Source organism: Gracilinanus agilis, chromosome 2 (assembly GCF_016433145.1).
Source record: "Gracilinanus agilis isolate LMUSP501 chromosome 2, AgileGrace, whole genome shotgun sequence".
NCBI lineage: Eukaryota > Metazoa > Chordata > Mammalia > Didelphimorphia > Didelphidae > Gracilinanus > Gracilinanus agilis.
This window is the reverse complement of record NC_058131.1, coordinates 415,153,656-415,166,558: the sequence shown is the minus strand read 5'-3', so window position 1 is coordinate 415,166,558 and position 12,903 is coordinate 415,153,656. Positions and strand designations below refer to the sequence as shown.

At 41.2% G+C, this 12,903-nt stretch overlaps 1 protein-coding gene across 1 annotated transcript in view; it reads right to left on the bottom strand.

Annotated features, from left to right (window-relative positions):
* The window catches only part of EVL (Enah/Vasp-like), a 199,614-nt gene extending 193,582 nt beyond the window's left edge, over positions 1 to 6,032 (bottom strand). Inside the window, exon 1 of the mRNA XM_044664597.1 lies at positions 5,950 to 6,032. Coding sequence (XP_044520532.1) covers positions 5,950 to 5,972 — 23 coding nt within the window. The 5' untranslated portion in view covers positions 5,973 to 6,032. The remainder of the gene's footprint in view (positions 1 to 5,949) is intronic.
* Between the last annotated feature and the right edge of the window lie 6,871 nt (positions 6,033 to 12,903).

The following is a 12,903-nucleotide window of genomic DNA, read 5'->3' as shown; positions in this document are numbered from 1 at the left end:
TTATTCTGTGGACCACATCACCTATGAGGCTTTTTGGACAAAGAAACTGGAACAGTTTGCTGTTTTCTTCTCCAGCTCATTTTACAGATGAGGAAACTGAGGCAAACTGAGGTTAAATTACTTGTCCAGGGTCATTCAGGCTGGATTCAAACACAAGTCTTCCTGACTCCAGCCCCAGCACTAATGTCACGTAGCTGCTTTGGGATGCATTGGATCATAATATCCTAGATTTAGAGATGGAAGGGACTTCAAGCTGTCAAATCCACCTCCTTTGTAAGATCAGGAAACTAAGGCCCACAGAAGGGAAACGACTTGCATATAGATGCTCAAAACTGTGTAAATGGGATTATAAAGACAACTGTCACACACACCCAGAGATCTTTCCAATTATACCCACATAATAAGCTGAGCAATCCCCATCATCTTCAAATATAAAAACTTCAGTTAAGGATAGAGAGGTTATCATTTATAGATGGGGTCTAAAGTCACATAGGTAGTTAAGCAGAGCCAAATCAAGTCCACCAGCATTTGTAAATAAATGGTAGAGTTAAGATATGAAGCCACTTCGCTCTCATCTGGGATTTAAGAAATTATAAACTAAGCTCAAATCCATTCTAGGGGGAAAAGTGTGATAGAAAGAGTCTTAGAAGGGGCAGCTAGATGGTTCAATGGATTGGGAGTGAGGCCCAGAGATGGGAGGTCCTGGGTTCAAATCTAGCCTCAGACATTTCCTAACTGTGTGACCTTGGGCAAGTTATTTAATTTCTATTGCCTAGTCTATTGCCTTAGAACCAATACACAGTACTGAATTTAAGACAGAAGGTAAGAATTTAAAAAAGAAAAAAGAGTAATGGATTGGGAGTGAAATCACAGAAGTTCAAATTAAGACACTAAGACTTACTCTAATATTTATAAAGTGCTTAGTAAGTGTTCTAACATATAGTAGGGACTTAATTTGTGCTTGTTTCCTTCCCTACTTCCCTATTAGCTATGTGACCTTGGGCAAGTCCCTCAGGTTCATAGGTGTTAAAGCCTTAAAGGATCTAGGAAAGCATGTGGTGACTTGGTTTTGAATCTGGTCTCAAATACTTCCTAGTTATGTGACCATAAGAAAGCTGCTTAAATTCACTTAGCCTTAATTTCCTCATCTGTTAAAAGGAGGAAAATCTTTTTATTTTGGTCTGATGCCTCACAGGGTTGTTTTCAGGACTGTAAACCTAAAAGCACTCTAGAAATCTGAGATATCCTTATAATTACTGACCAACGCCACAAACCTACTAAATCCCCAAAGTGGCATCTGAACCCAGATCTTTTTTTTTTCTAAAAGATTGTGTTCATATTTTTCAGAGTAGACTGGGAGCTTAGAATCACACAATCACAAAGCTGGAATGGACCTCAGTGGCCATATGTCCCAACTTATACCTGAAAATAAGCAAATTGATAAATAATGATCTGGAATAAATAAATAATCTCTGTAATATCCCTGACTATCTCTTTCCCTTCCCCTATGGGAGACTCAGTTTCCTCGTGGGGGATAATATTATTTGTTCTATATACCTCACATGGCTATTGTGAGGAAAGGACTTTGTAAATAAAGTACTAAAAAAAGTAGGTTAGTATTTGGTACTTAATTATATTCCTACTTGTGTTGGTCTTGTGATTTTTAGGTTTATACCTTTATAGTCATAGTTGATTCCTCACCTCACACTTAAAATCCACTATGTAATCTTCTCCTTTTCATTTCAACAGTTCTTGTCTGTTCCCTTTGTTTAATTCAAAAGACCACTACTTTTTAGCAAAAGTTTTTTTATCATGCCTCTCTAGATTATCTTTCTCCTTACAACCTCCTCCCTCCCAATTCTCTCCTTCCTAATTAGGCTCTGAACTCCTGGAGGGCAGAGACTATCTTTTCCCCTTCTTCATATCTCCATGGCTCAGCAAGGTACCTGGCATATATTAGGTACTGAATAAATGTTTATTGACTGATTAGTGCCTGGCATATATTAGGTGCTTAATAAATTATTATTGATTGATTAACTCTCCAATTCCATACAACACATGGATGTCAAAATTATTTTTCCTGAAGCACAGGTCTGACTTTGTTATTGTCCTGCTCAATAAGCTCCAGTGCCTCCCTCTTACTTCCAGAATCCAATACAAATTCCCCTACTTTTATAACTTTAAAGCTTTTTGCTCCCAGGGTCCAGTCTTATATTACCTGTACAAAAATATTTATAGCTGCTCTTTTTTGTAGTGGCAAAGAATTGGAAATTGAGGGGATATCCATCATTGGGGAATGGCTGAACAAATTGTGCTACATGTTGGTGATGGAATACTATTATGCTATAAGAAATGATAAACAAGATGATTTCAGAAAATGCTGGAAAGGGGGCAGCTAGGCGACTCAGTGGATTGAGAGCCAAGCCCAGAGAAGGGAGGTCCTGGATTCAAATCTGGCCTCAGACACTTCCTGACCTTGTGTGTGACCCTGGGCAAGTCACTTAACCCCCACTGCCTAACCCTTATCACTCTTCTGTCTTGGAACCAATACACAGTATTGATTCTAAGATGTAAGGTAAGGGTTTAAAAAAAAAGTTGGAAAGATCTGCAGGAACTGATGCAGAATGAAATAAGCAGAATCAGAAAAACACTGTGCATAGTAACAGCAATATTATAGAACGATCAACTGTGAAAACTTGGCTATTCTCAGTAATGCAATGATCTGGGACAATCCTAAAAGATTCATTATGGGGAATGCTATTATCTCCAGAGAAAGAACTGTTGGATTCTGATGGATACAGATCAAAGCATACTACTATCTCTCATGTCAGTGCACTTACTGTTTTATTTGGGGGTTTGGGTCATGTATGAGTATGCTACCATATGGAAGTCTGTTTTATATGATAAAAAAATTAAAAAATTTTTAAAAAGATTATTCCCTTTCACATACTTGTTCAGTCATTTTTAAGTCATGTCTTACACTTTGGGACCCCTTTTGGAGTTTTCTTGGCAAAGACACTGGAATGGTTTACTATTTCCTTCTCTAGCTCATTTTATAGATGAGGAAACTGAGGCAAAAAGGGTTAAGTGACTTGTCCAAGGACACATAGCTAGTAAGTGTCTCAGGCCAGATTTGAATTCAGAAAGACTCCAGGCCTGGTGCTTTATGCATTGTGACACCACCTAGCTGCCCTTCATGTACTGTGGAGCAGTAAAAATGACCTTGCTTCTGTCTTAGCTTGAAATTTCATCTTCAGTTTTTGTGCTTTGTATAGGCCATCCCTCTATTCCTAGAATGAACTTCCACCTCACCTCTACTTCTTAGAAGTTTCCTTTGAATCTCAGCTTAAGTCCCACCTCCTACATGAATTCTTTTGCTTTCCTCCACTTTGAGTCCGTGTTTATCCCAGTATACTTATAGATTTATATGTTGCTTTCCCTGATCCTTGAGGACAAGTACTGTCTTTTACCTCTTACTAAATGCTAGATCCCCAACATTTAGCCCAGTGCCTGACACATAGCAGGTGTTTAATAAATATTTATTGAATTTTACTGAGGGAAAAGAGAATTTGATTTGTCTTTGTATCTCCAGCACCTAGCATGGGGCCTCGTATATAACAGGAACTTAATAAATGCAGGTTGAGTGATTTGTGTTCATGCTGCATCCTTCTGACTACCACTGTCAGCTTAGAATCATGGAATTTTAGAGCTTAGCAAGCCTCAGAGTCCATTTAATATGAACCAAACCAAATCAAAAACAAAATGCAAATGTAAGCACTGTGAGACTGTTTCTGTGTCCTTAATAGGCTTTTTAATAGGTATCTGTGCAATGAGTGTCTGTTATCATTGAATGGACTACAGTTAACAATGCTCTGGCTACTGCAGTTACACAGCAATTCTAACAGATTCCAGGAATATCCCTTCACTCAGGCCAAAGAAGAAACCTGCTGGCAAGTGTGAAATGCTACAAGTCCACATTTCTACCACTGGTAACAGAAAATAGTCCTCACGGTATAAGATCAGAGCTTCCTCATCATTTATGACCTCTTTCTACCCATTAGAATTAGCCTTTCCAAACTCTAACTTTAAGGAGCAATCTTCTTAGAAGCAACACAAAGAGAAATCCTTAGACCTTAAGAGCCAAATTTATAAGAAAGACATCCATTGCCCAACCTTGTAACTAAACTTACCTCTTCTCTTAGATAAGATTTCCTCCCTCTTTCATTCATTCCCTCATTTACTCAAAGTGTCTCTTATAAATAGCTTCTAAGATTGTTTTGTGATTACTATATATTTTTTTAAAACTTTTACCTTATGTCTTAGAATCAATATTGTGTTTTGGTTCCAAGGCAGAAGAACCAAAAGGGCTAAGCAATGGGAGTTAAGTGACTTGCCCAGGGTCACACACCTACAAAGTGTCTGAGATCAGATTTTAACCCAGGATCTCCCATCTCTGGCTCTTAATTCACCTAGCCCCCTTGCTGTCCCCTATGTGATTATTTTTAACAAGGGCCTAGAACTATGTAGCATTTTGGGAAATATGAAAAGTGCTTTCTGATGATAGCTGTAAGGCTGTTACAGGGTCCTGGTAGATTGGAAACAAGAGATTTGGATTTGTGTTTGAATCTTAATTTTGCCATTTCTTGACTATATAACTAAATTAGACCAATTACTGAAACTTATTGAACCTGCTTCCTCATCTGTAAAATGAGGCAATAGATTAGAAGATCTCTACAATCCTTCCATCTCCACTATAGTATCTTCTGTGATTCTAAAGCCCCTTCTTGCTCTGACATCCCATGTTTTATGATTCCAAGGTCTCTTTCCTGCTCTGACATTTCATGTTCTATGATTGGAAGGTCCCTTCTTCCTCTGACATTCCACATTCTGTGATTCCAAGGTCCTTTCTTATTCTGACATTCCATGTTTTATGATCCTAAGTTCTTCTCCAGTTCCGACATCCTCAGTCACTAGTCTTTCCAGCTGTTATAATGTTTAGGCTTTCCATAAAAATAAAGAGTAAATTATTCTCAGAAAACCAGAGACTTGCAGAGGTCAGAAATCCCAGCGAACACACTCCTTCTTATGCTCACAAGAGGTGGCATAGACTCCGTCTGTCTGCCTGCCTTTTCAGCCCTGCCCCCCTGAATTTTCATTTCTCCCAAACTACCCTTCCCACACCGATACTCGGGGATGGGTTGTCTGAGGAAAGAGGGGGCAAGTCAGCCTCACAAAAGATGCTAATTTGGAACATTAATAATTGCACCAGCGGCAGCTGAACCGCTTACAAACAGCAAAGAGAAAGCCTGCTTAGGAAAACCCTTCCAACAGGCTTTACTCGGAGCTCCCCGGCCAGGAGATTATTATTAAAAATAACAAACAACCGAGGAAGTCAAAGCCAAATCTCAGCTCTGCAGACTTGCCAAATTCTCTAGCTTCGGCTACCACTATTAACATTTTTTTTTTCGTGTTCCGCCCCCCCCCCCAGCCCTCCTTCCCGCTTTATTTATTTTTTTAAAGGAGCATCACTCTCTCCAGGGTCTGACAAAGGGTGGACTGATTCTGGGCTGTTTGGTATTCACAGCCCCACACCGGCATCCAGGTGGATCTTAATCAATTCATGCAACAGAAAAATCAGTCAACAGAAAAATCCAGCTCTCACTTCAGCCTTCCCTTAGCATCCTTCTCCTGGATCCCGGGCTTTCCACCCCCGCCCCCCACAAGCCCATCTCCCCAAACCCTGTCTAACCCGCCAACAAATATTGAAGTCAGCCCTGCCTGGAAGCAGCAGCCAGATTCCAGAGTGTCATTACACAAGGAGGGGGGCGGGGGGGGGTGGGAGAAGGAATAAAAGAAAAGAAAGAAAGGGAGGAGAGGGAAGCCCCAAACATCTAATAAGCTTAGAACAAAAACCCAGGCTCGGGCTGATGCTGGAAAGCTGGAGCCTACCTGAATTCTTCAAATGCAAACATGGCCTAGTAGAAGGCAGCTTCCTTGGGATCCACGGTAATCTGCCTGGCACGGAGGAAAACCATTTAGTTAGCGAGGCGGGCTGGCGGCGGCGCGGGTGTGGGAGCGCGAGCAGGAGGCTGGCGTTTTGCAACGTAGGGCCGGGAAAGGTTTTCTGCAGACACTGGCCTGCGGCCTCGGGCTCCGCCAGCTGCTGACAAGGAGCAGCTAACGGGGAAGGCAGGAAGAAAACCATGTGATCAGCTCAGCAATTCTGATGAATGCAGCACCCTGGGAGCTGCCTTCTTCCACAGCGGTGGCAGGCAGGTTCTGGGCAGGACCCGACTGGGCCACGCGCTCAATCACAGATCGATTGGTTCCACCACCACACCTCCCCCTCCAGGGTTTGTATCTCTAAGGGAGGTGGGGGTTGGGGGAGTTAAGGAGAGAAGGAGAAGCCAGCCTTTGTCATTGTTATCTGCTGGGCTAATTGGGTGAATCCAGCCGCAGCTTCCTGACTTATGGGAATAGTGGGGCTAGTCAGGGTAGCTGAGGATGTTTTCACTAGGATCGACACCAGACACCCAACACGACTTGGAAAAAATCCTCAGAAATCTGGTGCTTCTGCAGAGGTCTGGTCAAGTCCCTTTCTCAGCTCTCAAACCTTCACTGGCTTCCTCCAGACCCTGGAACTCAAGACCCTTTCTCTAGGACTCAGAGTCCTTTTCAATCTTGCACCACTCAAGTTGCCAGCATTCAAATCTTGTCTCAGAAGCTTATTAGCTGAATTTGCTGTGAGTCTTCAATTCTTCTCCAAGTCTCAATTTCTTCATCATTAAAATGAGAGCTTTGGACTCAGTGACCTTCCAAATCTAAGTCCTCTCTATTATCTTTCCAGTCTTTTCTCATATCATTCTCCTTCCACCCAACTGTATTGAATCTCCTTCCATCCTTTTAAGCCCAAGAAAAGGCATAGAGGGATGAGAGCACACATAAAGAGAAATGACTGTGTGTGAAGTAAGAGTCTGTGATTTTAAGATTCTTCTCATTTCTGACATCAGATGTTTCAGTGATCATATTCGTATAATTGGATCAGGTCAAGGCAAATTCTCTAATGCAAAATTGCCAATGATGATGATGATGATGATTATAGTCAAAAAAAGGAAAGAAGACATTTAATAAGCTTAGAACAAAAACCTAGGTTTGGGCTGATGAATGAAAGTGGGAGCCTACCTGAATTCTCCAAATACAAAAATAGCCTAATAAGACGCAATTTCCTCGGGATCCAGGGTAATCACAAAAGAATTTAAAATATCATTTTGATTTTTGTTTCCTTTCTTGCTGTCCAAACACTGTGCAAAACCACAAGCAAATCAGAACTTTGCTTCAGGGTTAAAAAAAAAAAAGCCTGGGAAATTGCTAGCTAGGAAATTTAAGATATGAACATTTACAAAGTCTAAATTGCCAAGGAAGGGAAGCTAGGTGGTACAGTGGCTACAACACTGGGCTTGGAATGAGGGAGACATCTTCCTGAGTTCAACTTACCCTGGGTAAAGTCTCTTGGCCCTGTTTGCCTCAATTTCTCTTTTGTAAAATGAATCAGAGAAGGAAATGGCAAATCAATTCCAATATCTTTGCCCAGAAAACCCCAAATGGGGCCAAGAAAAGTCAGACAGGACTGAAACTATTCAACAACAACAAAAATGTTGCCAAGAGCCTGTGGCCCTGAATTGTGACTCTACTCTGAACTTTGTAATTGGCTAGGTAACTCTATTAGTAAAATTACCAAGTTTAATATCCTAAGAGACTTAAATGCCATGAATCAGTGGGAAAATTAGGGCCCAGAGAAGGGAGGAGTCACATAGCTAGTCAGAAGCATAGCCTAAACTAACACCTCCTGACTCCTAAACCAGCATACATTTTGTTACTCCACCCTTCTTTTCCAAGCAGTTCTGACAGTGGGAAACTTAAATTAGGAGTCATGGACTCTACTCTTGACTCCTTTCAAAGTTACTGTATCATTGACCTTGAGCATACTGCTGGTAGGAGAGATCATAGAATCATAGATTGGAAACCAGAAAGTTCCTTCCAGATCATCTAGTCTCCTCTCTCATTTTTAAAGGTGAGGAGTCTCAGGTGGGAGAAATCAGATCATTTGCCAAAAACTACACAGGTAGTAAGTGACCCAATTGGTATTCAAACTGGGACCATTGGACCCTTTCTCCATTACCCTTTCTCCATCACCACTTGGGCCAGAGTAGGAACTTCAAATCTCAAGTTATCAATGTGTTTTCTGTTTTCCTAGAAAATGTGCTTTGTTGCAGGGCAATCAAGGCTCGATGGCATCCCTATAGTGTCTGCTGCTATTAGATTGTTTGACTCGGCATGACAGAAGGATGTGAAATGTGCAACACTTAATTTTTTGTGACTCAGTTTCCTCTTTTTAAAAGGGGGATATTTGGGAAGGCTGGACCCTCAAGGGAGGACCATGAATGAGCTAATTCCCATTCCATGACACTATCTCTCAATGTTAACTAGTATAATTAGATCGCTTCCTCCAGTCCACCTGATGACAGATGAGTCATTTTAGAAACATGGTGAAAATAACAAAGCAAGGACTGAACAAGGGACAAACACTGATGTCTATGGTTGGAAGCCCAGGAGAGAGGGCAAAAGCATGTTTGAGTATGAAGGTATCAGGGCAAGGTGGTTTGAACATGGTATAGGACTGGGTACTATTTTGTTTGGTCTGAGAGGGGATAGGGGAAGAATAGATTCCTCAGGACCAATTAATCAATCACGCAGACATCTATTTAGAGTCTATTATGTGCCAGGTAGTGTGCTAAGTTCCATGGATACAAAAAGATGCAAAAGATAGTCCGTCTCCTCAAGGAGCTTACAATCTAATGGGAGAAAAAAATAAATATAAATTAAAATAAATATAATGAAGAATTGGAATTTCCATTCATTCTTTTAATGTGTTCTAGGACTCAAATAAAAATCAGCCAAGCTTAGTCATGTCTAAAAGGAAGCAACTCACCCAGATAGCTAATAACATGTGAGGGGAAAAAAGTAGAAAACCATGATGATTTTGATCATATCTTCAAATATATCAGGGGCTGTCATGGGAAAAATGTCCCTCACTTTTCTGTATTGTTCCAGAAGAGAGGACTAAGCCTGAGGAGCAGCAAATTGGAGGGAGAGAGATTTAAGATAAAGATAAGGGGGCAAATTGCCTAATAATTCTAGATGCCCCACATTGTAAAGAGCTTGCTCTTGAAGCAGAGATTCCCTATCACAGGAAATAATTAAAAGGAGATCAAGCAATCACTGGATGGTGGTGTTGTGGCATCAGTGGGCTATAGAACCTTTAAGAGCCCTTCCAACTAGAAGAAACTACAATTCTTAAAGTTCAAGTTGAGGTTTGTAAGGAATATAGTTGCCTAATCAAAGGGGTCCAAAGAAGCTTGGAAATTCCCAGCAGGGAAACTAAGTTACCCTATAAGTTTAAGATCAATAGCAACAGCCCAAAGCCCTTTCCCCTGTCCCAGACTAGCACCAGTCCCTAGGTTCCAGCCCCTTGTTCTCTCCCTCTAATGCTTATTCTGATATATCCTAGATTCGGCTAAGAATCTTCTAGGGAAAAAAAAAAAAACCCAGATTTTACTGGCTTGGGGAAGGGTGCCCTAGGTCAGTCATTTTGGTCATGTCCAGCTCTTCATGACCCCATTTGGAGTTTTCCTGGCAAAGATATGAGAGTGAGTTGTCATTTCCTTTTCAGCTCATTTTACAGATGAGGAAACTGAGGCAAACAGCTTTAAGTGATTTGCCCAAGGTCACATAGCTAGTAAGTATATGAGGCTGGATTTGAAACCAGGAAGATGAGTCTTTCTGAGTCCGGGCCAGGCACTCTCTCCATTGTGCCACCTAGCTGCCCCAGATGCCATCGCGGCTGCCCTTTTCCAACCAAGAACCCAGAAGACCTAATCTTTGTTCATCTTTCTCCCCTGACTACCCTTTATTTTATGAGCATGTCTGGTCAGTAAAGATGATTTGTTTTACTGTCTTCTTGTGAGCTTCTTTTTTCTTTCTATTGGACCTAGGTATCACAGATTGTCCTTAATCTTAATATAAAATGCCATCTCTGTGAAGTCTTTTCTGATTCTTCCAGCTGAAAGTGATCTCTATCTCTTCTTTAAAAAAAACCAACCCTTACTGTTTTTCTTATTATCAGTTAAAAAAATAAACCCTTACCTTCTATCTTAGAATCGATACTCTGTATCAGTTCCAAGGTAAGGAGCTTACAGGTTAGGCAGTTGGGATTAAGTGACTTGCCCAGGGTCACATAGCCAGGAAGAGTATGATGTCATATTTGAACCCAGGACTTCCCATCTCCAGGCCTAGCTCTCAATCCACTGAATTACCTAGCTGTCCCATCTTTGTCTCTTCTAATTTAAGAGCTTTTTGTCTGAACATCTGCCTTACTTTTTATCATAGTGGACCTTGTATCATACTTATGGAAATGCCTGGTTTATTCTCTCACTCTTCCTTTAAATTATGAGTTTCTAAAGGGCAGAAACTAAATTTTGCTTTATCTTTATATCTCTAATATTTAGCACAGGACCTTAAACAGTGTAAAGATTTGCTGAATAGAATACTATTCTATTATTATTTTTCATTAAAATCACATAATCTCAGAGTTGGAAGGAAATTGAGAGACTGTCTAACTTTTCATTTTATAATTGATTTCATAAAAAAATTATAATTTGATTTCATAAAGTCATCCAACAGACTTAAAGATTTTGAGTGGAGAAGCCTATCACTTCCTGAGGTTTCCCATGCCACTTTGTTATGAAGTTTTTCTTTTTCCTTTTTTAAAGTCCATCTTGGGTTAAGAGTCAGTCTGGTAAATAAGCATTTCTGTGTATTCTAAAAATAGTAAGTTCTCTTCCAGATGTGCTGAAGTTGCAGAGAGCAGAGGCTAAGTTGAGGACACTAGGGCGGTACCATCTGGAAACCCAGGTCATCTCCAGGGAACATCCCAGTAGGAAGAGTCAGACTCAATCTGTGTCCACATCTGGAAGAAAAGGCAAAAGCAAAGTCTGCCTTCCAGATGTGTAATGTAGTCATATGGGTATCAGTAAATATTGGGTTAATTGACCACATTTGGTCCCTTTTTTTTCACTCAAAGGGCAGACACAAGATTGACATAAATTAACAAATTAAATTCTACAGATATGGGCTAACCCCCTATGATGTACAAAATGTTACACTAAGAAAAACAAGACAGCCATTGGCCTTGTGTCCAAGTTGCTCGTCTTTCATCATCATCATTGTGATCATCATCCCAACAACAAGTCACATTTCTATGGCATGCTACAGAGTGCTTTTCTCACTTACAATTATTTAAGGTAGTCAGAGCAAATGATATTGTCCCCATTTTACAGATGAGGAAACTGAGGCTGAAAGAAGCTTATCAATTTGTCCATGGTCATAGAGTTAGTCAATTCCAGAGGCAGGACTTCACTCTAGACTTTTCTTGTCCAATGTTTTTTCTACTATACTTTACTTCTGATCTAATGAATCTAATTTTCTTGATGATGTTCAGAGTACCTGGTCACTCACCACAGGCCTATGTGACTAGCATGACAAAATATAGAAACACCTTCTCATCCCTGGAATTGCTTTTTTCTTGCATCCTAAGTTTGGTCCCAATAATAGTCAGTCCTTCAATAATAATTTATTAAGCAATTTATCACAGGGCTGCTAGGTGGTGAAGTGGAGAGAGTGTTGGACCAGAAGTCAAGAAAATTCATCTCCCTAAGTTCAAATCTGGCCTCAGACACTTTGTGATCCTGGGCAAGTCACTTTACCCTATTTGCCTCAGTTTCCTAATCTTTAAAATGAGTTGGAGAGAGCTTCCGGGTTAAGATGGCGGCAGAGTAAGAAGCAGCTCTTAACCTCTCCTGACCGAAACATACAAAACTCCTCAAGGGGACATAAAAACAAGTCCAGACGAACGGAGGAACCCCACAACAGGGCACAGCGTGGAAGGTACGTGGAATCGAGACATTTCCAGGCTAAAAAGGGCTCTCACTCACTCAATCGCGAGCTGAGCAACCGCCCCACCCCCACCCCCTCCACACTCACCTATAGCTCCGAACCCAGCTAAAAAGAAATAGAGCAAGTTTGGGGCACCCATCGAGTCATCAGCAGCTCCGGGACCTGTTCCTGACAGCAGCAAGACTTAGGACCCCATTAAGTCAAAAAAAGCACGCGAAATCTGAGCGCGCGCGCCGGAGCAGGACGCTGGGCGCGCAGAGTGCCGGCTGAGTTGAGGCGTGGGTGGAGGCAGAACTAAGCCTAAGTGGGGAACCAGTGCAGACGGGTATACGACTGTGGAAGCAGCGCCCTGAGACTTGTAAAGAAACCTTCAGCAGAGGATCAAGCAAGAGGGCCCACCAGGGGGCTTGACCTTGGAAAAAACCAGAATTCAGACCTCAGGAGCCAATAGATTGGGAACAGACACTGAGCCCGAGGATAAAGCTGAGAAGCTGCTGGGCTAATGATGGCTACTCAGCATCAGGAGGTTCAGAAGAGAAAGAATAATAACAAAAAGAAGAAGTCTTTAACACTCGACAGCTTTTACACAGAGAAAATCCAGACAACCGAGCAAACAGAGGAGGAGAACAAACAAGCATCCGGACCCTCCTCAAATAAGGAAAACTCCTCACAAGCTATGGAAGAGTTCAAAACTGAGATTCTGAGGAAAATGGAAGAGATCTGGCAAGAAAATAACAGTTTAAAAGGTAGAATCTTGCAATTGGAAAGTGAGGCTCAGAAATCAAATGAACTGATAAGCAAATTGAACACCAGAAATGACAAGATTGAAAAGGAATACCAAAAGATTATAGCCGAAAACCAAAAGATTATAGCCGATAACCAGTCCCTAAA